General features: G+C 41.9%; 1 protein-coding gene and 1 pseudogene across 3 annotated transcripts; one reads left to right on the top strand and one right to left on the bottom strand.

The window, feature by feature from the left end:
* Positions 1–791: 791 nt before the first annotated feature.
* LOC117852667 (uncharacterized) lies at positions 792–12722 on the bottom strand. Of its 3 annotated transcripts, none has more exons than XM_034734862.2 (15): positions 12534–12722; positions 11384–11556; positions 11016–11274; positions 8925–9144; positions 8674–8828; positions 8367–8584; positions 7811–8200; positions 7020–7100; positions 6836–6912; positions 4909–4963; positions 3555–4097; positions 3314–3445; positions 3075–3217; positions 1432–1500; positions 792–1284 (listed from the first exon to the last, which is right to left on the bottom strand). In XM_034734862.2, exons 2-15 carry the CDS (start codon positions 11552–11554, stop codon positions 1188–1190), a joined length of 2610 nt encoding a protein of 869 aa, XP_034590753.1. In that variant the 5' UTR covers positions 11555–11556; positions 12534–12722; the 3' UTR covers positions 792–1187. The 3 variants fall into 3 exon arrangements, with proteins under 3 accessions (XP_034590753.1, XP_034590751.1, XP_034590752.1); XM_034734860.2 differs by lacking the exon at positions 12534–12722 and adding an exon at positions 11905–12495; XM_034734861.2 differs by lacking the exon at positions 12534–12722 and adding an exon at positions 11905–12493 and having other exon boundaries at positions 3555–4064.
* Positions 12723–17204: 4482 nt separating this feature from the next.
* LOC140222559 (uncharacterized) lies at positions 17205–25747 on the top strand (annotated as a pseudogene).
* Positions 25748–26967: the final 1220 nt, after the last annotated feature.

Genomic DNA, 26967 nt, shown 5'->3' with positions numbered 1-26967 from the left:
AATTAATACAAAAGGGTAGCATCCCCTATATAGTTAGATGTGGTGTGTAGGTGGGATGGCAAGGAAGCTACGCGCGAGGCTGGAGGTTGTGGGTGAAAAATCGCGCACGCGCATACTTCGCATGAAAAATTGCGTGACTTGGCCTCCTGGGAGCCCGGGATTGCTTTTTTTTTTTGCAGCGCCTGCCGTGGTGACCCCTTTTATCCCGGTTGGTGTTACCAACCGGGATAAAAGGGGGGTCTTTTTATCTTTTATCCCGTTTAGTTTATCCCGGATGGATTTTCGGAAGATTTGCACACTACCAATCGGGACTAAAGGCCAATTCTCTACTAGGGAATGTTCTCTACAATAACATACTAATCAATCTTCATTCATGCAGATAAGCACTAACCAGCCTGATCAAGCAACTGCCGAACGCACACGCAGGGAAATACACCAATGACCAAATCATCATTCCTACCGCATTGTATAAGTTCCACCAAATGAATCGCAGCAGCATTTCCATTCAAAAACCTTGTATCGTGAAATTCTCGAATCCGGCAACAGAGTGTAAATATTCGATCATGACATCATGCTATATATGCATTTTCGCCGCATTCTGCAAGATCCTCGATCATCAAGGAAGCAGCATCGCTTAAAAGGTGAGTGCGCACTTGTAAACTGCTGCTAACGTGGTCTTGCAAAATAATCCATTGAGAAATAAACTAAGTTTATTTACAGTGTAAGGACATGTGAAGTGCTCTTTGAACATTCCTGTCAATCCTTGCAACATTCTCGCAGGTGCATCCAGATACCGTGGATCGGAGGTGTCTTCGACATTATTTCACATTTGTGTCTGGTCATGACACAAGTAACATGAACATCAGTTCTAGAAACTTACAGCACAACCATTGTCCTCACATGCAACTCTCTCACCTTGTACCAGCTATACAGATGATGGCAATGCACGGCCACTTATTAACTGCTCATGCATAATAACATCTATAAATCTAGAAAAACCAAAACGATATACAATTTGGAACGAAGGGAGGAGCTAAGTAACATTTTCTAAAAAGACTCAATACGATACTTTGTTAAGTACAGTCTCAGTTATGTTCCAGAACATCAATAACAACATACGTATATTACTATGTCACATCTGACACATACGTACTCAACTTACCAACAGAATATATATATAGTTTCATTCAAATCTCGCTTCCCTCTGACTCATATGGTCTTTCACTTTCTAGCATATGGCCGATTTCAACAACTGCAATTCCATGTGTATGTTCTATTACAATCCTGCAACATTTAACATGTTCTACATTACACATGTTTGACATGGAGAAAATGAAAAGGTAAACAAATACATGCGCGAGAGCATGCGCTCACACACCACACACGCACGCGCGCACGCACACACACTCACTTATACTTTTAGACACGTACCTTTCTGATCCCTTCACACCGGATACACTACGTACTCTTCCAAGATAACAGTTCAATACGCCCACAAGACTGAAAGAATGTGGAGCAAAAATTGCAATGAAAATATATTCATCATAATGTAAGCGAAGAACATCGAACATCGCATTAATGTCTCTATGTAGAAGTGATTGGCAAATTCATATAGGAATTCACCCACTCATCTCGTCACACTCTTTTCACCAATTCATTCTATGTTCTTTTTCACCCACTCATCTCAGTAAAAGAAAAAGAAATTGACTTACAGAATTGTCATATAAGTTACTAAATTCATTGAGTAAATTGTACCGACCATACAACAACTTGGCAGGTGGGTGCAAATTTATCCAATAACTTGTAAAATACTCAATCTAGTACAATAACTTGATAGGTGGGTTGGTCGATTGAAGAGCTTGTAAAATGCTCAAATTAGTGCAATAACTTGGTGAATTATCAGCAGTCCAAATGTTACAATGAGCAACATATTTGCTAATGTCAGGTCAAGACATATTCGTGTCAGAATAAATTATTGAGCATTATCTATTGACCATTGATATTCGCATCGTGATGCCAATGTATGGCTAAGACTAGAACCTTCAGTGTTTAGGAAATTAATGTTATGTATTCATAATAATTAATTGTTATAAAATGATTTAGTTTTGGTTAGGAATATTAATTTCATACTGTTTTAAAATGTTTGATTATATGCATTGTTCAGCTATACAAAATAACATGTTAATACATATATATTAACACAATACCTTTTAGGAGTTTGGGAGTTTGGCATAAATATTTTTTAAAGTCACATAATCTCTCTTAAGGACTTTATTTTTTATAATACCAAAGGCGTAATTCTAAAAATTTATTTAATTTTAACTAATGCACAAAATAAGTTATGTAGATAGTTAAGAAGCAACATCCTGGTCACGATCAATAACTTTTATTGACAAAAATTAAGAATTATTGATTGGAAGAAAATTCACATATCCATCTACTTTGCTTAATACATTGTTATTGTAACGTTTGGACTGTAGGTGCAATAATTTGCCAAGTAATTACAATAAATTGAGTATAATACAAGTTGTTGGACTAATCTGCACCCACTTGTTAAGTTATTGTACTAAATTGAGCATTTTACAAATTTTTGGACCAATTTGTATCCTCCAGCTAAGTTGTTGTACGGTGGTTGTTCTTTTTCAGCAACAAAATATAGTTGCACAGAATTTTTGAACCACAAAGACCATAACAGGCCCGTTCTGATCTAAATAAAATGCATCAAGGAGTTGCGAACTCAACACTACATCATATCGCACCTAAAAAATTATTGGTATCAGTAATAATGGAAGTGAATTAATGATACGGATTGAATTGTGATTGTATATGCTGTCGTGTGCCATCATGCATGGATCAATAATTAATAGTTTCTATATGATATAAGAATATTGACTTCTCAAAAATTTCATTGTTATTCCTGCATCACAAAGGCAATATTTTTTGATAGATACGTGCGTGCTGCACGTACAAGTCTACTAGTGCACTAATAAAACTCTAAGACAACGTCATCAGGGTTAAGGTTGTAAACTACGGCACAATTAAAGCATGTAGAGTGAGGAAACTAGAATGCATACTTGAACGTACTGGAGCTCCATATGGAGACTCTTCCGTGTATGGAGCCTGTAATTAGTACCGGAAGTTCAGGATGGGAACAAGCAGTAGATACATTCTTGTCTTTCAGAGTTTCAACAAGAGTCCCTGTATCGTAGTCCCATATCTGACTCAGGGACAAAAAGTCATTGCGTCAATATTTCGTGTAGACAGTGATTCGAAAAACAACCAGTTCATTCCTAAATAAAGATGCCTTACGTACCGTGGACTTATCTTCATCGCGACGAACAATGATCAAGTATTGCTTTCCACCTTGAATAAAGAAATCAAAACACGATACGTCGTATGTCACGGGCAACGTAGATTTACATTTTGGAGAATCAATATCCCATACCTATACTTCGAATTGCATAAGAACATTCAACATATGTTAACACGGACGGCCTGCAATTATGTTTATCAAAACATTCATGATGAAAAATAAAAACATAAAATTCATGTACCTTTACACCTTTCCTTAGGGAAAATGTAACAAAAGTATCTTGGTCATTTGGGTGAAATTTAAGTTGTCGTGGAAAGTCTTCCGTGTTAAATGTCTGAACACAATCCCAGCCCCTCTCCCAGTCCCACAGCTTAATGCTGCACACTGGTGCATTCCCATCGATTGAATCATCATGAGCTAATGATGACAGCACATACGGTCGAGATGGATGGACTTCCAATAACACAGTACCTCTTTCATGGGCCTTAAAACTCTTTATTTTTGATAATATATATGTTTTGGATCCCTTGAAATTTTTCACTGCCATATAACTGTACACATATATGTAACCAGGATCTCGTCTGTCATATTCAGTGCTAGACCCAACCAAAATCCATCTCTTTCGTGAAACAAACTTCGGTAGCCCTGGTGGTAGGCTTAGTTGCCCATCAGCATCACCATATATATCGGCCTCTTCCCTGGGAATCCAGGTAACTCTTTGTGGTTGGGCAAAACAGAAGTGCACCTTTTCCTGCGCCAAGATGTATATATACCATGTAGCTTTCTGAGCCCAAATACACATGAAAGAATTTTTCAATTTTGTAACAAGCATAGCATCCGGTGGAAAACTTTTATCATTATTTTCACAGAAATGCATGTTCTACTTTTCTAAGTCCCATATTTTAAAAAGACTAGGAAATATGTCTGAGCATTGCCACGGGTAAAGGCCATATTGATATATTATGACACTGTTGTCCATAACATAATAATTAAGAGAACAAGCATTGTCTAAAATGAGCATTTAAATGTGGTTAATGAGCATTTTACAAGGCGGTCATTCCCCATTGACGAGGGTGAGGAACAAGTTGCCGGGTTGCGAGTGGGCACGGATGGAATCACGTGACAGCTGACCTGGGATGGAGAGACTGAATGTCGTAGGACAGCAGCGATCAGCACTCTACTTTTTGCTAGAAGTAATTAAGGATCTTGGTGATCAGTTGCCGGATTTTGAAATCTAAGACGTGAAGGGAGAACGAATTGTGTATCGCATGAGTACAGAGTAATTGGCGAAAACGCACGACTCAAATTGTTGTGTGGTGTGCTCAGGTTCCTCATTGTGTGGAGCAATTAGTGTTTTAAATATCCAAATAAGGGGTTTAGCAACAGAACTATGAAACAACAAATAGCAGAGAGCTAAATAAGACTATAATAGCTATATTGTACATGAGTATAAACATCTGTATTTTATATTAAACCGTTATAACGGGATATATCAACAGCTATAGCTAGCCGAAGATTTAAAACATTAGGAATCGATCATAAGTACAATAAAGTTCCTTTCTGCAAAAAGAAATTTGCTGCGAGTGGTCACTTACCATCCTATCGTAGTCCCATACCTCGAATACCTCAAGAAAGGATGCCCTCAGGATCCTGCATCACGATAAGTATAATTTTTTCACAAATTAAGTAGATAGCAACATGCAATTATCCTACACAGTAACAGGAATCCAGCTCCACTTTCTTTTTTAAGGTTTTTATAGATATGCAGGAGAGCTGTGTATCTTTGTTTATTAAGAAAAAGGATATGAGTTTACAATGTGGGTCAGATGCGCGCACACACAACGTTACGAAAGGTGCTTATATGCAAGGGCGAATCATGCATGGTGAGGTGCTCCTCTCCACTGGCCTGTACAAAACAGAGGTAGATGGCTGTTGACGATCAAAATTAGCATCATAGGAGTATGTTGTCTGAATCTGGGCAAACCGGTCTATAAACCGGTCAAACTGGTTTTACAAATATTGTCAAATCTCTTAACCATTGCGTAAACCTCACTACTGGGGATTTCACTTTCAGTACCGGTTCCAAACCCCTATTTAGTACCGGTTGTACCAGTATTGCTATGTCGGTACTAAAGGGGTCTTTAGTATCAGGTTAAATAACAGGTACTAAAGGATCCATATGTTGGTAACACCAACCGGTACTAACTTGTTTTGGGCCAAAAAACAAAGCCTCGCATCATACGCGGTTCGTGGGTTTCCTCAAGCCTCGTGCGGTCATCCCACCTACGCAGTGCACGTGATGGAGGTAGATATGCTTTCCTTTTGAAGTAACCCGTGGAGGGATTTTAGTACCGGGTGGTGTTACGACTCGATACTAAAAGGCCTCCGGAGGGTCCTAAATTTGGACCCGGTACTAATGTTAGCATTAGTATCGGGTCAAAATATGATCGGTACTAAGGGAGTGGATGAAAGGTCGCTTATCTAGTAGTGTCTAGTCAAGACAATCAAAATGCATATGTGGAACGTCCAATTTGAAGTCCGGATGATAGAGTTATGGCTCTGATAAGATTCAGCCCTGTGCTGACCTGTCAGACTAGTTTGGATGGGCGATTTGACCAGTTCGACCAGCCTAATCCTAGTTAGGAGTTGTATTTTGATACGGGATTTGAATAACCTTTGACTCCTACTAGGTCAAGATCTCCCCACTGCACCCTATAAATATAAAGAGCTACGGGCGATTTAGGGGAACCCAATGGAATCAATCTACTATGCATTTATTTTTTATCTCCTAAACTCCTTCTCCAACCTTCATGTTGGTCGTCTACTGATGTCCACGACCAGAGATGGCGTCCTAGGCTTGCTGGTCGACCTAGAGCATGCCGGCGACATCCACGCCCTGACGGGGTCCCTCCCGAGCGAGAGTTTCGACGGCCTTTGCTAGTTTGCTCATAAACTAGTCGTTCTTCCCCATGTAATTGCGTTGGTTATCCCTTTGCTGGTTTGCTCGTAAACCTATCTGTCTTTCATCACATAAGTGTGGTAGTTATCCCCTCGAACGATCGATCTAGGCCAAACCCTAGGAGCCGGTCCAACTGGGTTGCTCAACTAGTTTGACCGGTCTATGCAGCCACATTGCCATTCGCGACCCGCACACTCTAGTGCTCTCGTGTGTTGGCCCCGAATTTGCACCAACAATGACCTTATATATGGTGCGAATGCACTTGCAGTTCATGGCCTTTTTTACCGTAGTGAGACGGCCAACTTTGTTCATCAATGGAGGTTTCCATTTTGCATGCTGGCAGCCACCTTGTTCATTAGAGGTTGCAGGAATGCTTTCCGCAAAGAACCGACGGTGAGGGGCAAGCCAAAGATATACGTGCACTCAGACACATGCACCACAACCGCAGCACACACACACCCGCATGATATGTGCAGGACACGATAGATTAAACTGATTGAAGGCCTGCTGCGATGCGAGCAAGCTTGAAATTTAGCTCTGCCAAAAGAAAATACTCCACTCACCACGGCTCTGTTGGATGCACAGATATGGCTGTCCCTGCGGCTTCAATACTATGACGACTGTATCTCGCGGGCATTATCTGATAAATGAAAAAACAAGCCAGAAAAGACCAATAAACTAACATATATTTCTGAAATGGAACCAGTATACGACAAATTTGGGTAAAATCTAAAGAAAATCATTCACCTTGAGTTCAGGCTTTACGTCTTGTCTGTCCCAGGAAACTCGTCGGGCCAACTCTGGTTTTAAATTAGGACGTATTGGCGGCTGTGAAATAAAAATAAAAATAATACTTAACTAACGTAATTGTAGTATACTTTTTTTAAAATATCACCACTAAATATATCCTAAAAATAGTTTAGCGGTCCTCGAGTCATGGAATTGGTGGTGAAATAGGAATATGCTGCATCGCCTTTCTATCGGTGGCCTCAATGAGTCCGCTTAGTTCATTTAAAAAAATGCTAGTTATTATTTTAAATTTACATATATATTCGTATCCTTTTCTATATATGCTACACCTTAGGTGCAGCATGGAATCCAAGGTCCAGCTCTTGAGATCCATACAAGATTTGGAGTTTGTAAAATAAAACAAGATTTTTTAATATTAGGTTCTAATCTAAAACAATAACAAAATTACTCAACAAAACATCTTTAATGTGCCTATAGCTCTAACTCCAATAATTTCTGGAGCTAGTAATAATAAAGACGACTAGCTTCAAAAGGTCTTGAAGCTAGTTATCCACTTCTTTATGCACTTTAATTTCTTATCGACAAAGTGCGCTTTAATTTCCTTGCCTATACTATACATATGTATGTGTGCATGTATGCATTGCGTTTTATAATCTAATATTATATTAGAATATATTTTTAGTTGATGTTTTGAAGATTGAACTGCACGAATGTGCAAAATAACATGCATATGTTTACGGGGAGTCATTTGTATATTTTTCATTCGGAGAGAAGCAGAATGAACTCACATCCGTATGTGCACAGACAGCAGCTATTTTCACCTCGTGCACCTTAAGACCCCTTTCTCTGGCTTTCGTAATCAATGCTCCTGGGTCGACGATCCGTAGGCCCTGATACCTCTCTTTGGTGCTTTCCAGTGTGAAAAAGTCGTCGTTGCCGAACCGTGGATTTTGCTGGTGATGCATTACGACAGCGAGTGTGTACCTGCACTTCGGCGGCACCACACCAGATTGCGGCAAGAAATGCGCTGATAGTCTCTCTGACGGCAAGAGCCTGAAGACCACAGGTACATCTATGTTGTTGGTTAGGTGCAGCGAGCATGAGCTGCGATGTAGCTTTTTGGGCTCAGGCAAAGAGAAATCAAGCTGCAGCGGATGCACACTGAGGAGCTCGATAACCTGCAGTTATACATGGGGAATTTCCTTATATGTGCAGTTGATAACAAAATTCATAAGGTAATTGTGCACTATTTGGATGAAAGTGGGCGCAATTATTCTGCACGATTCTACGATGAAATAATGTTTGACACGAGAGCTCGCAGTATGATAACGAGAGAGGTTATACCTGTCCATAGTTGCTGTTTGATTCACACAAGCTTCTTTCTGCTGGATTAGGGTAAAAGGCTTTAAGTATTTCCGATGAACCAGGCCTTTTCGTCCTGTCATGGTCCACACATTTTAGGGCTATGTCGAGCAGCTGTTTTACTTGTTTGATATATATTTTCTTTAGTGACGCATCATTCAGTGACTTCTCAAATATTTTCATCCATCTTCCGCAAGCTCCTAAACATTTGCATAGGTGAGGTAGAGCCTATAGTAAATGACGGCTGGTATAGTGGTAAGCAATGGCTTTTGGTTAGTCTCGCTCTTACTCTCTGTGAATTCCATACTCTTGGGGCTGTAACTACTCCAGCCAATGGGCACCTTTTCGCCTGTGATTATCTCACACATTATAACACCCAAACTGTATATATCTGTCTTATGAGATATTTTGCCCTCGCGTAGGTATTCTGGTGGCATGTATCCACTGCAGCCAGCAACTTGAAAGTTATTAACACTTCAATGATAATCTGACAATGAAGATAGCAGAAACATTTGTATTGTTGCATGAGGTGTAACTTACAGTGTTCCGGTAAGGGTATGAGTGAAAATTTGAGATTTTTGTGCATCCCTCAGCCTCGACAAACCAAAATCAGTAATTTTTGGAACCATATCGTCATCTATCAGTATATTTTCAGGTTTAAGATCCATATGAGTAAGATTGCATTCCTCGTGAAGGAAATCTAAACCTTTGCAAATTCCTTCCATTATTGCGTATCTCTTATCCCAGCCAAGATCCAGATCTGCGGACAAATATAGATAAACAGAAAAGGTTCTAATAGTCGCACACTTTGTGTAGCATATTGGGACCAATTTGCATTGTGTGGGTGGGTGGGTGAAATAATTATTTACTCTCTCCGAAATTAGTAGGCATATTTCATTTCGGTAAGTCAAGTATATATTTCATATTGGTAAGCAAGCCTTCGACTAATAATTGTTCTATATTAATATATGTTCTTGTAATATAAAAATAAATATCACTAGATTCATATTGACAAATACTTGAGTTTACTTTCAATATTGACAAATACTCGAGCCTAGATGTTTCCAAGGCATTTTCTAGGTAGTGTCAGACACATCTGTGCGACACACTCTAAAGAAAAAGGAAAATGCAGTATGAAAATGGGCCTTGTGTTAGACAAGGAGACCCGTTAAGGCAGCCTAAGCCCAAGTATGCCATCCAGCTCTTATCCGGTTCCCATCCTGCCAAACATTATCTACCCATTAAGTTTCGACCCTGCCTCTACCCCTGCCTAGGCGAGCTTGCCGCTTCCCACGCCTCCGCCGCCCAACGTACTCTCCACCATAGCTGCCACGAAGTCCCCACATCCGCCTCCGCCACCCAACAAGAGCGGAGCTGAGACCAGTTCAGAAGGGTTGCTAAGACACTACCAGTTAAGCTAACTTTAGGTTTTATGTGTAAAATTCGGGATTAAGAGGCCAACATCACGTGGACATTCATGGGGTCAGAGAGTGCTGCAGCACCCCCTATAGCTGCGCCCCTACCGGCCCAATGTCCTCATCTCATCGTCCGCACCTCCGCTAGCATTGGGCAATGTCCACGCCTCCAACCTCCACCAACACCACCTGACATACCCTCCCCTTTCGGTGCCGCCCGGTGTCACTGCCTCCGACTCGTGTTCGTGGTTTGGCAGATCTGGTTGTGGCAGTCATCGAGGATGCCATGCGACTTCATTTTTCACTGTGGATTCACGGGCGCTGCCTAGGGTGGCGCCTACACCCCTAGGAGAGGTGGTATTATCCTCCGCCTAGCGACTATGTGTGCCTAGGCGAACATGGAATAGCATCTTGGTGAACACTACTCTAATTGGGAGGTGCTAACCACTTCCAACAAGGTTTGATCCTAACCCGCCACAAGCTATAAAGGGGAGGACCACCTAACTAACCTATATCAAGGGAGAGATGTAGTTGGTCGAACCATTAAAGGCCAAGTCCTTCCCTCCTTATTGGTAACACCATTTTGTATGACATCATGCATCGTCACAGCCAACTACTATAGTATATGACCAACACCATCAAAGGGGAGGAAGGTTTGGGTGCTCCCGCACCTGTGCTCACCGTTGGATGATGCACTTTGCGTTTTAGCACTCATACTTTTTACAAATCAACATGCAGTCTAGCAATGCCCTCGAGCTGCACCGCTCGATGTGCATCCAACAAATACACACCGCGCGGGAGCACGGAAGGTGTGCAGCGACACGACGTGGCGCGGGGCGCACGGTGGTGCCTAGCCTAGGGGGCGCGGCTTGGCAGCTAGTGGCGCAGATTCGGGCGGCAGGCAACACACGGGGTGCCGTGTGGTTCGGGGGCGTGGTGGGTGCGGTCCGCAGGCGACTTTTTTTTTACTCTTGTATTTTTTTTTGTTTGCTTATTTTTAAAAAAATCAGTATTTAGAAATGGAATTTTAGGGACCAACCACCCCTGCGAATTGCTTCTTTTCAGATCCGAAAAGCAGGGAGGTTGCCAGAGCCGCGTCCGTATGTACGGTTAAAACTACCATTTCTGTAGTAGTGATATTACAGTAAATAAATTGGTAGATTGTGTAAAGAATACTAAATAAACAGGAACTATATACTATATTTACTAATCATACCTAGAACATACTCACGAAGACTTCCGTTGCTGATGTACTCGAAACAGAGCAAACGTTGACGTACTTCTGCAAGAATATGTTCCCCGTTTTGCGGCATCGCTTCAAACTTTGTCTCGGCACAGTAACCAATAAGTTGCACTATATTTGGGTGCCGTATCCTCATTAGAGAATTCAACTCAGCTTTGTATTTGCTGTCATCAACCACATGTTCAGCATAAAGTTTCTTGATAGCAATAAACTTCTCCCTCCCGAGAACTCCCTGGAGAACATGTACGTGAGCCTTCCATTATTACCTGCTGCTTACATTTGAAACTGAAATTCCTGGAAGAAATTTTAAACAACTGGTGGAGAAAAAGAGAAGACTTTACCCTGTAAACCTCTCCAAAACCACCCCTGCCAACTAGTCGATCAGAAGAAAAACCATCTGTGATGGCTTTCAAATAATCCAGTGACAGAGGCACGGGTTCTTCACTAGGATCCTGCAGTACAATCTGTAGCTGCTTCCTGTAGTCATCAAAGGTAGAAGCTCCACTGTACATTCCTGTTTCCATAGAAGCTTTCTTTTGTTTAAAAAAGAAGTACCCACTTGTTTTTTATTTTGAATGTCTTGTAACTAACAAATTAACCATTTTAGATGTAAATAGTAATATTTGTGACTATTATTTATGGAATGACTATAGTTGCATTAATTACTTTTAATAGCTACTTTAACACATATTTTAATTAGTTATTTTCAAAGACAGTCCACCTCTTGTTCATACGTAATCCACACAAATTAAAAGAATATGATTTAAAGAAAATACATGTCAAACTGATAAGAAAATACAAAAGCAAATGATCAATAAATTTTATGTACAATAAAAAGCAGCAGCTAGCGGCAAGCCACTACCTCTCAGCTCAGTCGCTTTCTCTCTTCTCATTCCCGTCTTCCAGTGTCCTCTCCCTCCCTCCCTCCCTCCCTCCTTCGTGTCTCTGTCTCCTACTCTAGCAAGCAGGCAGTGACGAGTGACGACAAGCCTGGCAACAGAGGCCAGGGCGGGGCCCTGTAGGAGCAAGCAGCAGCTGGGCGGGCGAACCCTGCAGGCGGAAGCTAAGCGCGCGGCCGCCGCCCCAGGCTACAGCAAGCCACGCCGCGGGCGAGCGGCAAAAGGCGACGGTAGCATGGATCTGGTGGTTCGGTGTCTCCTCTTCCTTTCTCTACTTGATTCTATGGCCGGAGATGGGGGCATTCTGCTGCTGCGCTCTGTGGGAGGCAGTCGGCGGGGCGTTTGGCCTTGGGATGTTTCCGAACCAGGGTGCGTGATGCGGCAGTTTGTGGAGCAACCGGATGAGAGCTCGGGTAGGAGCTCCAACATCTGAGAGTTTGATCTTTGAAATGGGTCGTAATCTAACCGGGATGCTATATAAACCTCATCCAGCACGCACCTCCGGAGTAGTCCGGACTTCGACTGGAATGGAACTCTGAGATGTGCTCCAACCCAAAAGTGTACTAATAAGTCTGTAAGATGAGAGTCGAACCTGCTGACTAGGAGCAGAATCGCCGGGGGGCGGGGCGTTGGTACAACTGCCGACTGGATCCGGAGAGGACGAGCTCCGCTGCTCACGCTCGGAGGGCCGTTGACGCGACTGGAGAGGTCGAGCTGATCCGCTCGGGAAGAGGTTACAGTAGACGCGCAGGTATTGTGTCAATGTATGGCGGCTAGAGGTGGGTGAGGCAGGTGCGCTGGCAAGCTATTTTTTATGACATTCAGGCCATGTTTAGTTGGCTCCAAACTTCCAACTTTGATACTATACAAAAAGAAGATTCCTCATCACATCAAATTTGTGGTACATGCATGAAGTACTAAATGTAGACGAAATCAAAAACTAATTGTACAGTTTTGTTGTACTTTACGAGATGAATCTTTTGAGCCTAATTAGTCAATATTTGGACAATAATTCACAAATACAAACGAAACGCTACAGTTGCGCATTTATAGCAAAATGCCAATTTTGCCATTCCCAAATTGAGAACTAGGCCTCAATTACTTTTTCCCTAACTTTACGAGGGTGCATGAGCGCGGGCGGGCCCAGGATGAATTTTCCGAAAACGAAGAGGGAACTTTGCGGGAAGCACCTTCCAGGAAAAAGGAAATGTTGGCACGAGACTCGAGCGCGCCCGCTCGAATTTTGAACAATAGAACCGCATGTTTGTCTCCTTCATACCAACCTTAATCTCTTGAATATTAGGGCACTCCTGATTTCTATAAAAAGTATCTATACTGCCATTCAACATAATATTATTTACTTAAAAACTTCACTCTACCACCTATCATTTCTTTCCGTATAGGTCGGTAATGAATACATACAATTCTATCTCATCTCTCTCTCTTCCACCTCTCCTTTCTCTCCTCAAAACCAACCGGTGTGGTAAATTAAATTAAGAGTACCTCGGTGAGGAACAGTACTACTCCTACGCAGGGGTATTGTTCTGAAGGTCAAATCTTAAAATGCATGCATACACATTAACGAATACAACGTGAATACAATAACCTAATTCAGAGCAGCGGTACTCCGTCCTTAATGTTCTGTTGACCAGGTACTGGAAATTGTTCAACGACCATAAATGCTTTGGTAAGTATTCCCCGCCAATTTATTATTGGTTCAGCAATCACACGCCTATACTACAAAATCCTTAGGGTTAGGGGTTAGGGTCGGGGGGTTGCTGGGGTGGATCCATGGCCGGTGACCTTAGAGGGAGGGCCTGGGGCTGCGGCAACCGGCGGTGGTGGCGGGTTGTCCGACGGCGAGGGTGGCGCCGGTTGGGGCGGGGAAAGACAACCGATGTCCTGTGTCGGTGGTGGGGTGAAGGGCGCCGGAGTGGTTCAGAAGGGCCGGTCGGAGGTGGCGGCGCGGGTGGTTGGTGGGCGGGTCGGTCGGCGGCCACCGCAGGTGGTGGAAGCGGCCAGTGGGAGCGAGGTTGGCGGCTGCGGCACCAGTGGTGGCGTCGTCGGATGCAGGGGAGGCGGTCTGTGGGGCAGTGGTGGTGCGAGGTCGGGTTGGAGCTCTACCTGTGGGAGGAAGAAGGAAGATGAGAGGAGGAAGATGAACAATATACGGGGGCATTCATTTGCTGCTAGCGGATAGCGATGTCCGATCGATAGCCAGTGGCCCCGCCCATACTACATGCAATCCGTCAGCCATTAGCTAATCCTGGCTTCTTCCTCTAAAATATATAGGTCGTCCTACTATAGCTCTAGCTCCTCTTTTGAACTTGTTTTTCACAGGAGCTCTTTTACTGTACATAATATTACTACTTAGTGGTATACATTAGTAATATACAGTATATATAAGACCGTTCATTGTTATGGATAATTTAGTACTCCCTCTGTGCGCAAAAGTGCTCGTTTAGAGTTCAAAATTTATCCCACAAAAGAGTGCTCTTGTAGCATTTGAACCAACTACATTTAATTGCCTAAATTTTTCTATTACCAAGGTGCATTCGTCATTTAATTAACAATTTTTTTGTTTCCCAAGACGCATTTTACCTTTCCAATGTGCATGCACATTTAAATTTCTAGCTTTTTTCTCTTTCCAAGATTTGGTTCATGCTGACTGAATGTTTTAATTAGGGGTATCCATGTCATTTCTTGTGGATACTTAATATGTCTTAAAAATTCTAGAAGTGCAATCTTTGCAGAGGGAGTAATTATTACATTGTAAAATATGATATTTGAAATGAAATAGTCTTTTAGACTTTACGCTAGTGGTCAAAAAAATATTATAATGATAAAATTTACATTTTTACCATGATACCCTCATTCTACTTATACTACTTATATATACTATCCACAACACAGGTGAAATTTTCAGTATTATACAATTAATATTGACTGTCGGATGTTTTTATACTAGTCTTTTCAAATACTAATACAGACGTATAACCTAGTATTGTGCACCGTAAAAGAGCTCTTCCCGCGCAGATGGGGGATGCACAACAGCTACAAAGTATTCTACAGCTTTATGAGTGCTCTGGCCAAATGGTCAATATGGATAAGTCTGCGATTATGCTCAGTAATCAGTATGAATACAAGTTGAACTAAGTGGGAGGAAGTGATGCAAATACTTCAGATTCAGTGGGAGACAGTAAATGAGAGGTATCTAGGCCTACCTGTCTTTGTGGAGCAGTCAAATACCAAAGTGTTTGCATACTTGAAAGAAAAATTTAGGCACGGATACAGGGCTGGAAGGAGAGGATATATTGTCTAGAGCTGGTAAAGAGGTGATGATCAAAGGGGTTGCCCAAGCTAGTCCTACCTTTGCATTTACAATCACTACTGGAAAACTGAGCATTGGTCCTGACCCTTAATACCGGTTGGTTTTTGACCTGATACTAATGTGAGCATTAGTACCGGGTCTAACTGCTAGTTCCCAAGAACCCCCGTGACCCCCTTTAGTACCGGTTGGGGGCTCCAACCAGTACTAAAGGTCACCTATTAGTACCGGGTGGAGCCTCCACCCGGTACTAACGTGCTTGAGGGTCTTTAGTATCGGGTGGAGGCTCCACCTGCTACTAATGGGTGATCTTTATTACCAATTGGAGTCCCAAACCAGTACTAACTTCTCTCCTATAAATCAGGCGTCTTCTTCCTCCTGCCCGAGCCATTTCCTCCAACTTGAGCTTCATCCATTCATGGTGAAATAGGGGAGGAGCTGCCGGATTTTTCACCATTTTGCGGGGATTTCACTCATTCAAGTGTTTTAAAGGTTAGAAATTTCATCCTCCCTTGATACATAGTTAGTATAATAAGTTTTATGCTTTAGAGCTAGAGTAATTTGTGATTTTTAGAATAAGGTACAATGGATAAATTTTTTATTTATATGCATGTGTTATTTAGAGCTCATATTTGCGATTTTTAGAATAAGCTACAATTTTTTGGATGCTATGTTTCATATTAGTCAAAGAAATTGATATGAGGTTAGAGGAATAATTTCATAGTTTAGTCCTTTACAAATATGAGCAAAATAAAGTATGGGGAAAAATATAATTTGTTCATATTTTAGTCATTTGCAAATATGAGCCAGATAAATTGTGGTATATAGAGATAATAAGATGAAATAGAGGTATGTAATTAGTCATTTTTAGAATAAGTTACAATGGAAAATTTTTCATTTATATGTTATGTTTGAGCTAAATAAATTGTGGGGGAAAATATAATTTGTTCATAGTTTAGTCATTTGCAAATATGAGCTAAATAAATTATGGTACATAGAGATGGCTATTGCTGCTGGGGGTAGTGGTGATGGTGAGGGCGATCGTTGTTCCTCTCGCAGCAAGGGGAAAACCACAGTTGGCCCTCATGATAAGCCAAAGAAAATGAGTACGTGGGAGAAAACAATGCTTCATTATTGGCAAAGATGTCATGAAGATGCTGTTGCGGCGGGTCAGGAATATCCTTTTGGAGGTTGTTATGCTCCACGCCAGTCCTAGGGGTTTCAGGTCCACTAAGTACTATCGTCGCAGAAGGCACAAATAAACCACAGGATGAGGCTGGATCAGTGAAACCTTCATCTTCGCCGCCTAAGGATGCTTAAAGTCCTCCTACATAGTACTCAGTGGATGGTTTGTCGTAGTGTATCATGTTGTTTGGGTCTGAAATTTAAATTTGTGTATTTCTATCTAAACTTTCAGCAACATTTGAGTTTGTCACAGTGTATCATGTTGTTTGGGTCTGTAATTTAAATTTGTGTATTTCTATCTAAACTTTCAGCAACATTTGAGTTTAATGGTATTTGTATCATGTTTGTTATGTTTCATGTATAATTCTATGGATGATCAAATATCTTTGGTTCGGTAATACTTTATAGATGGATCAACAATGAATGTACAACACGGACAAACGTTCCATGGAGTATATTAATGGCTTGCATGGTTCTCTTAATCTGGCAGAGTCCAACAAGCTGCCATCTGGTTTCATTTGTTGTTCATGCCGAATTTGCCAAAATAAAAAGGATTACTCATCCAGAAAGACTATTCACGCCCACATATACAGTTCGAGATTCATGCCTAACTATTTTGTTTGGACCAAGCACGGGAAAAGAGGAGTTATGATGGAAGATGATGATGACCATGAAGATGGTAACTACATTCCTGACTGTACTTAAGAAGGTGCCTTTGTAGATGCTGCAATAGGCGAGGCTGAAGAAGTGATGGCTGCAGAAGAAGGTCCTACCGATGATATAGGTCAGGTGTTGCGAAATGCAAAGGAAGACTGCGAGAATGTGAAGGAGTCAAAGAAGTTTGAGCATATGTTAGATGATCATAAGAAATTATTGTACCCAGATTGCAAGGGGTACAAAAAGTTTGGTAGCACACTGAAAATGCTACAATAGAAGGTAAAAATTGGAGTTTCTGATAAGGGTTTTGATGAGTTAATGAAAATCATAAAGAACATGCTTCCCGAGGGAAACGAATTGCCGTCCTCAATGTACGAAGTGAAAAAGGTTGTTTGCCCACTGGGTTTGGAGGTACAAAAGATACATGCATATCCTAATGACTGTATCCTCTATCGCAGTGAGGAATACGAGAAATTGGAGGCTTGTCCTATGTGCGAAGAGCTGTGTTATAAGATTAGGCGAGATGATACTGGGGATGTTGAGGGGCAAGCCAGCAAGAAGAAAGTTCCTGCGAAGGTAATGTGGTATTTCCCTGTAGTACCACGCTTGAAGCGTTTGTTCAAAAACAAGGCACATGTAAAGTTGATACGTTGGCACAAAGAAGAACATAAGTAAGATGAAATGATCAGACACCCCGCTGATGGGTCCCAGTGGAGAACAGTTGATAGAGAATTTCTCGAGTTTGAAAAGGATGCAAGGAATGTACAGTTTTGTTTAAGTACAGAAGGATTCAATCCATTCGGTGAGCTTAGTAGTGATCAGAGCACTTGGCTTGTGACCTTATGTATGTTCAACCTTCCGCCCTGGATGTGCATGAAGCGGAAGTTTATTATGATGTCGGTAATTATTCAAGGCCCAAAACAACCTGGCAATAGCATTGATGTTTACCTAAGACCGTTGGTTGATGAACTTTTCCATAATTATTATGGAAGGAAGAAGGTGTACATGTGTGGGATGAGGACAAAAAGGAGACTTTTAATCTACGAGCATTGTTGTTCGTAACCATCAATGATTGGCCGGTGCTTGGTAATATGTCCAGACAGTCAAACAAGGGATTTCGAGTCTGCACGCACTGTTTAGATGATACTTGTAGCATGTATTTGAAACACTGTAGAAAGGTCATGTATACGTGTCATCATCGATTTCTTCCTACTAAGCACCCGTTATGAAAGAAAAGGGAAGCATTTTGAAGGGGAGGAAGAAAACCGTACTAAGCCCGTTCACCGTAATGGTAAACATGTATTTTCTATGATAACGGATGTGAGGGTAGTCTTTGGCAATGGCTCTGGTAGCCAACCTATTTCGAACGACGAGGACGGACATGCACCCATGTGGAAGAAGAAGTCTATAATTTGGGAGCTACCTTATTGGGAAGTTCTTGAGGTCCATAATGCAATCAATGTGATGCACCTGATGAAAATCTTTGCATAAACGTACTTGGCTTCCTAGGTACATATGGGAAGGCAAATGATACAATTGAAGCACTTCAGGACCTGAAATGTATGAAACAATGAGATGGCCTACATTCAAAAAAGAGAGATAATGGATATTACTTGCATCCTGCCAGTTACACTCTCAACAAGGAAGAGAAGGAAAGCATGTTTGAGTGCTTGAATAGTATCAAGGTCCCATCAGGCTACTCCTCGAATATACAGGGACTAATAAATATTAAAGAGAAGAAATTGATAAGTCTAAAGGCCCATGACTGCCACATCCTGATGACACAATTGCTGCTTGTTGCACTAAGGGGTATTCTACTAGAGAATGTGAGAATGACAATCATGAAGCTATGTGCATTCCTCAACATGATTTCTCAGAAGGCAATCCATCCAAACAATCTATTAAAGCTGTAGAATGACATGGTGCAATGCCTTGTCAGCTTTGAGATGGTCTTTCCACCTTCCTTCTTTACTATCATGACCCACCTTCTAGTCCACCTTGTTGAAGAGATTTTTATTCTCGGTCCTGTATTTCTACACAATATGTTCCCTTTTGAGAGATTTGTGGCAGTTTTGAAGAAGTATGTTCGTAATCGTGCCTATCTAGAAGGAAGCATCACAAAGGGATATGGAATAGAGGAGGTCATTGAGTTTTGTGTTGACTTTATTGATGACCTGAGTTCGATTGGAGTCCTTGTACCACATCATGAGGGGAGACTCAAGGGAAAGGGTACACTAGGGAGGAAATCTTGGATGGACATCGATAAGAGTACATTTCGTAAAGCACACTTCACAGTCATGCAACAATCATCTCCAGTGGTTCCATACTTGGAGGAGCACAAGACCATTGTATGGTCCTCAAACCAGAGGAAGATTGAGGCCTGGATTACACGTCATCAGATTGACACTTTTGCCTCTTGGTTGCAGCGACGACTGATGGGTGATGACACGATTGAAGAGCAACTAGCATGGTTGGCTAGGGGTCCATCTATCTCAGTATCGACATTCCAAGGATATGAGATAAATGGGTACACATTTTACACGACAACCCAAGACCAAAAGAGCACAAACCAAAATAGTGGTACAAACCAAAATAGTGGTGTCCGTATAGATGCAATAAACAACAATGGGAAAAAAGGCGGATACTATAGTGTCATTGAGGATATATGGGAACTCGACTATGGACCTTTGAAAACCCCTCTGTTTTGGTGCCAATGGGTGAAACTTACTGGAGGAGGCGTAACGACACACAACTATGGAATGACTATAGTGAACCTCAACACGATTGGATACAGAGACGAACCATTCGTCCTAGCCAATGATGTGACTCAAGTTTTCTATGTGAAGGACATGTCAAGCAAACCAAAACAGAAGGGTGCTAATAAGTCAGATGACCAGCCAAAGCGCCACATAGTTCTTCCAGGGAAAAGAAAAATCATTGGAGTTAAGAACAAAATTGACATTCCAGAAGATTATGATCAGTTCGATGAGCTTCCTCCATTTTCAGTCGAGGTTGACTCAAGCATCCTGTTAGCCAAAGAGGACGCTCCATACTTACACCGCGATCACAACCAAGATGGTAGGGCTAACAAAGCGGGATTCGGGGGGTAGGGGTCGCCTGTGGCTCTGCCGGGCAGAGTCAACAAGAGGGAGGTGGTCTACAGTATTTGCAAGTTAGTTCCAACTACAAGGTCGAATTTATTGCACTGAGATAGTACTATTGGGAAGTAGGTAGTGCAGAAAAGTGGTCTGAGGGATTGTACTAGCTGCTGCACCGTACATACCCCATCTGCTGGTCCATGGTGGGAGTTTCTAAGTTTCCACTTACCAGGTGGTTTGTACTACATATTTACCCCAGTAACCACACCGCATGCAATCCTTGTGCATTATCTAATCCAGGCTAGTTCCTTTAAAAAATTAAGCTAGTCATATAGCTAATAGCTATAACTGCAAAGGAAAATTTTGGAAAGATAAGAGTACTAGTCAACATAGTCAGCCTTAATGCCTCCAGGTTAACTGAAAAAGGTTGGGTCAGCATTTGTATGTCGTGGAGTCCAAAAGAAAGGTCCAACTGCATAACGTCAAATATATGCAAGCCATATATAAATGTTTGAGTGTTGATCGCCAATTTAAACATGCCAGTTTACCAAACGAAGACCAATGCCAGAAAAACAAGGCCGGATGCATATCCCAAAACAACAAAGCCAATGCATTGATCCATGAGGATATATCTGACCACAAAGCTGTGTACGTGCTCCGGTTTGAATCTGAAGTCAAAGAAAACCCAAAATCATCGACAGGCGTTTGCCGTAGGTGCTGCATGCCGAATTAATGGCCGACCATTTTGTACTATCACAGTTGTAGTATATAATGCATTCTCTCTTGTCCCCTTCTTTGTTAACTACTACCTTACTAACTTATCTATATATGCTAGCTCTGTGATTTGGACGTCCACTACCTAGCTATGATTAGTTTTGTAACCAACGACTATTAGTCGTTAACTTGGTCTTGGCTCTTTATGTTTGCATGACCAAATAACCTGAAGCAGGAAGAACTGGAATGTGGAACGGCAAGTTACTGCTGTCACAGCTTGTAGCATGCTCCCTTTTTTTCATTTTATTAAGGCGTATTTTAGTACATTAGGATAAGACTTTGAACAATGGTTCTTCAACTAATATATTATACCACTGGTAGAGAACTCACCTTCCATACGCCCCCTTTTATCCCGGTTTAAAGTTGGCCCGTGACTAAAGCTGGCGCACCACGGTAGGCTGAATTGGGGCGGAGTTTTAATCCCAGTTGTAAATACCAACCAGGACTAAAGCCCCCCCTTTAGTCCCAGTTGTAACGGTCGGATTTTTCCCACCAGCAGCGCCCCCTTTTGTCCCGGTTGGAAGCTCCAACCGAGACAAAAGCCTCACCCTTTTGTCCCGGTTGGTAACTCCAACCGGGACAAAAGGTTTACTCCCAGGAGCCTTTTGTCCCAGTTGGTGTTTCCAACCGGGAGTAAACTCCCAACTGGGATAAAAGGGGTTTGTTTTTACCCTGGTTGGAATTTCCAACCGGGACCAAAACTCCTCCCCTATAAAATTGCAAGACAGAGGCCTCTTCTTCCTTCTTCAGCCCGAGCGACTCCACTCCACAAGACAGAGAGCTTCATCCTCCTCTCCATGGCATCGAAGCAAGCCTAGGAGAGGTGCTGGTCGAATTTTTTTTCCTCATTTCCGTGGGGATTTCACTCATCCAAAGCGTTGTGAAGGTTAGGTACTTTATCCTCCTTTCATTTATTGTTGTTATGTTTTGTTTTATGCTTTAGAAAGGGAGAAAAATGAGTTGGTTAGAATGAGGGAGAATGGAGAGGATTTGTATTTATACATATTTTTGAGCTAGAATGTGATGGATAGTTTGCTTGTTATATATGATTCCTATTAGTTAAAATAAGTTGATGTGTGGGAGAATGTGAAGGAGAAAATGGAGAGGATTTTGAGCTAGAATGTGAGGGAGAATTGAGAGGATTTCAATATTATGTATGAGAAAAAATTAGAGTAAATATGTTTTTAATATTTAGTCATTGCAATAAAATTAAGGTAAATAAATTGTAGGTGTAAAAAAATAAAATTTGGTCATTGCTACATTTTTTCATGCCACTATAATTTAACAATTAATAATTGTATTTCTTTGACCAAAAATTTATTTATCTCATGTTTAATGCAAGAACTAAATTATAAATAATAATTCTATACGAAACCCTATGTTCATTTTCCACGTAATACGATGCAGATGGACCAGCAATGGATGTATAACGCGGACAGACGAAGCAAGGAGTTTGTTGATGGCTTGTATTATTTTCTTGAAGTGGCCAAAGTGAACAAGTCAGAGAACGGGTTCATATGTTGTCCATGCTTCCAATGCAGTAACAAGAAGGACTATTCATAGGCTTCTAGGGAGACTATTCATAGCCACTTGTTTAGATACAGTTTAATGCCTAACTATTTGGTTTGGACCAAGCATGACGAAAGAGGGGTTGTAATGGAAGACGGCGAAGAAGAGAAGGATGATAACAACATTCCGGACTCGGCTGCAGGCCAAGCTTTTGCAGATACTACGATGGGCGAGGTTGATGAAGATGAGTTTGCAGAAGATGGCCCTACTAATGACCTTAGTCAGGTGCTATGGGATGCACATAGAGATTGTGAAATTGTGAAGGAATCAGAAAAGTTGCAGCGCATGATTAATGATCATAAAAAATTGTTGTACCTAGATTGCAAGTAGAGCCATAAAAAACTAGGTACCACACTAGAATTTATGCAATGAAAGCCAAAAAATGGTGTGTCCGATAAGGCATTTCAGGGGATGTTGAAAATTGTCAAGAAGATTCTTCCCGAGAATAATGAATTGCCGTCCACCACATATGAAACTAAACAGATTGTTTGCCTCTAGGATTGTAGGTTCAGAAGATACACGCATACCCTAATGATTGTATCCTCTATCATGGTGATGAATACGAGAAATTGAATGCTTGTCCTATATGCAGAGCGCTGTGGTATAAGATCAGACGAGATGATCTTGATGATGTCGAGGGGCAGCCTCCCAAGGAGAGAGTTCCTGTGAAGGTGATGTGGTATTTCCATGTAATACCATGCTTGAAGGGTTTATTCAGAAACAAGGCAAATGCTAAATTGATGCGATGTCACAAAGAAGAACGTAAGCAAGATGAGATGCTGAGACACCCCGCGGATGGGGCCCGGTGGAGATAAATTGATAGAGATTCCCGAACTTTGAAAGTGATGCAAGGAATATAAGGTTTGGTTTAAGTACTGATGGATTCAATCTATTTAGTGAGTTGAGTAGTGGTCATAGTACTTGGCTTGTGACCCTATGCATGGTCAACCTTCCTTCTTGGCTATGCGTGAAGCAGAAGTTCATTATGATGCCGATGCTTATCCAAGGCCCAAAACAACCCCGCAATGACATTGACGTGTACCTAAGACCATTGGTTGATGAACTTTTATTGCTCTGGAAGGAAAAAGGTGCACGTGTGTGGGATGAGGATAAACAAGAGAGCTTTAACCTACGAGCATTGTTGTTTGTAACCATCAATGATTGGCCTGCACTGAGTAATCTTTTGGGACAAACAAATAAGGGATATCGGTCCTGCACCCAGTGTTTAGACGATACAGGCAGCATGTATTTGAAGCATTGTAAGAAGGTTGTCTATATGGGCCATCGTTGATTTCTCCCTGCTAACCACCCGCTGAGAAAGAGAGGGATGCATTTCAAATAGGCACCAGACCATCGTAAAAACCTGCACACCGCAATCGAAAGCGTGTCTTTGAGATGATGAAGGATATATGGGTAGTCTTTAGAAAGGGTCTTAGTAGCGAACTTGTTCCGAACGACCATAATGGATGTGCACCCATGTAGAAGAAGAAATCAATATTTTGGGAGCTACCTTATTGGGAAATCTTAGAGGTCCGCAACGCAATAGACGTGATACACCTGATGAAGCTTCATAGGTGTTTATGGGAGCTCAAAGGATACATTGGAAGTATGACAGGACCTAAAACATATGGGGCAATGAGATGACCTACATCCGGAAAGAGAGATAACGGATAACACTACTTACGTTCTGCTAGTTACACTCTCAGCAAGGAAGAGAAAGATAGCATGTTTGAATGCTTGAATAGTATCAAGGTCCCATCTGGGTACTCCTCGAATATAAAGGGAATAATAAATATAAAAGAAAAGAAGTTTACAAATCTCAAATCCCATGACTGCCACATGTAGTTGCTTCCGGTTGCACTTAGGGGCATTATACCAGAGAATGTCTGATTGTCGCTCGTAAAGCTATGCGCATTTGTCAATGCGATTTCGCAGAAGGCAATCGATCCAACCAAGCTAGTAAAGCTACAAAATGATGTGGTGCAATGTCTTGTCAGCTTTGAGTCGGTATTTCCACCATCCTTCTTCAATATTAGGACGCACCTCCTGGTTCACCTAGTAAAAGAGATTACTATTCTCGGTCCAGTATTCCTGCACAATATGTGGCCTTTTGAAAAATTCATGTCAGTCCTATAAAAACTATGTTCTTAATGTTGCCCATCTAGAAGGAAGCATCGCCAAGAGATATGGAATGGAGGAGGTCATTGAGTTTTGTGTTGATTTTATTGACTCACTTAATTCGATTGGGGTTCCAACTTCACGTCATGCGGGGAGGCTGCGGGGAATGGGTACCCTTGGAAGGAAAACAAGTTTGAGCAATGATACTGATTTGTTCGACAAGGCACACTTCACTATTCTGCAACAATCATCCTTTGTGGCTCCGTATATCGAGCAACACAAGCATATGTTAGTTTTCGAACACCCGACGAATTCTAATGCCTAGATTATACATCATCACATGGATATTTTTCCCTCTTGGTTGCGTCAACAGCTCATGGGTAACTCTGAGATTCACCCATAGCTCACTTGGTTAGCCAGTGGACCTTCTAGCACAATCGTGAAATGTCAAGGCTACGAGACAAATAGTTATACATTTTACACAAGAGCCCAAGACTAGAAAAGCACGAACCAAAATAGTGGTGTCCGCATAGTTGTCATAGACAGCAACAAGAGCAAGGACTCGTATTATGGTTTCATAGCGGACATATGGGAACTTGAATACGGACCGCTGAACATCCCTCTGTTTCGTTGCTAATGGGTGAAGCTAACTGCCGTAACCAAAGATTAGTATGGAATGATAATAGTGGACCTGACCAAGACTGGATACAATGATTAACTATTCGTACTTGCCAATGATGTGCATCAGGTTTTCTATGTGAAGGACATGTCTAGCGAACCAAAGAAAAATTCAGAAGAGCCATGGGAGCCAAAGCGCCACATAGTGTTTCTAGCTAAAAGAAAATTGTGGGAGTCGAGGACAAAACAGATCAATCAAATGATTATGATCAGTTTGATGGCATACCTCCATTCGTTGTTGAAGTTGACCCAAGCATCATGCTAGCCAAAGAAGAGGCTCCGTACTTACACTGCGATCATGACCAAGATACTTTCGTGAAGAAAATGTTTTTAACGTTACATTGTAATGCACTAAATATGCTTCACCATTATGTAAAGTTACATTTTAAAGTTCTATGATTTCATGTATTACTTGATACAATTTTTAATTTAATGTATCTATAATTTCATATGTGTTTAAATTTGGTGAGGTGAAGAATTATTCAAAATATGTTTTTTAATATATTTTTGCATGCTCGAAATATGTAAAGTTCTTATTTTTTCTTTAACAAAATTAGTTGAAAACATATATAAATTTGTGTGTTTAAATTAGTTGGGGTGAAGATTTATTCGATCAATATGAACAATGTTAACCATATACATCAATTCGATCAGTATGAACAATGTTAATCACATACATCAATTGAATTTCCTGATGATAGTGATGCAGTAAAATAATTATTTTAGAAACTAAAAGAACTAGTATAGAATTAATGACTCATTCAAACTTAGTGTAAATATACTTGCTAATTTAATATATTTTTGCATGTTCGAAATATGTAAAGTTCTTTTTTTTCCTTCCTAAAATCTAGTGAAAACATATATAAAATTAATTTGCAAAAAACAGGCGGGAGACGAAAAATGGAAAAAGGACCTTTTGTCGTGGATGCAAATTGCAACCGGGACAAAATGCCCCCCTTTGCAACCGGGACAAAAGGGTAATTTTCGTCTCCCGCGCGGACGTACCCTTTTGTCCCGGTTGCGAATTGCAACCGGGACTAAAAGGGGGGGGGTCTTTTGTCCTCGTTGCAATTGGCAACCGGGATAAAAGGATCCTTTAGTCCCGATTGCAACAGGGATAAATAGGGCAATAAAAGTAACGGTCGTCTTCTCCCCACTCCACCTTGCAACACTTAGCAAAATTTTCACCACTCTACAAGATCCACTCCGGCCGGCCGCCTCCATTGCCACCAGTCTCCCGTCGCCGCCCGTCCGCCTCCGTCGCCGGCCGTTGTGCTCATCATTGCCCACCACCCTGGCTGCCGTTGCCCGCCGCCTCGGCCGTCGTCACCCGCACCCAGACCGCCACCTCCGGTCCGCCACCACCTCCTCTATCGTGGCCCCTCGTTGCTGCCGCCTGCGTCGCGCCCCCTCGTCGCCACCTCCCTCTGTGCCGCCTCCTCGTTGCCGCCCCATCGTTGCCGCCTCCATCCCCGCCACTGTCGGCCTCCACCGCCCCAACCTCCTCGTCTTCCGTATTGCCACTCCGCCGCCCCGACCGCCATCGCCCGCCATCCCGGTCGTTGCCGCACGCCGCCCCGACGCGACCCCCGGCCCTCTCCACACGTACGGCGGGGCCC

This window comes from Setaria viridis, chromosome 4 (genome assembly GCF_005286985.2).
Source record: "Setaria viridis chromosome 4, Setaria_viridis_v4.0, whole genome shotgun sequence".
Lineage (NCBI taxonomy): Eukaryota > Viridiplantae > Streptophyta > Magnoliopsida > Poales > Poaceae > Setaria > Setaria viridis.
Note: the sequence above shows the minus strand (reverse complement) of the source record. Positions and strands in the feature narration are given on the sequence as shown.

Excerpts from the sequence above, each read along its gene's own strand:
- LOC117852667 (XM_034734860.2), bottom strand. The coding sequence starts at position 11,935 with ATGAGAAGAGAGAAAGCGACTGAGCTGAGAG. Across the intron at positions 8,585-8,673 it reads GAGTATGGAATTCACAGAGA|GAGCTTGCGGAAGATGGATG; the intron begins GTAAGAGCGAGA and ends GCAAATGTTTAG. Across the intron at positions 1,285-1,431 it reads GGTGTGAAGGGATCAGAAAG|GATTGTAATAGAACATACAC; the intron begins GTACGTGTCTAA and ends TAAATGTTGCAG.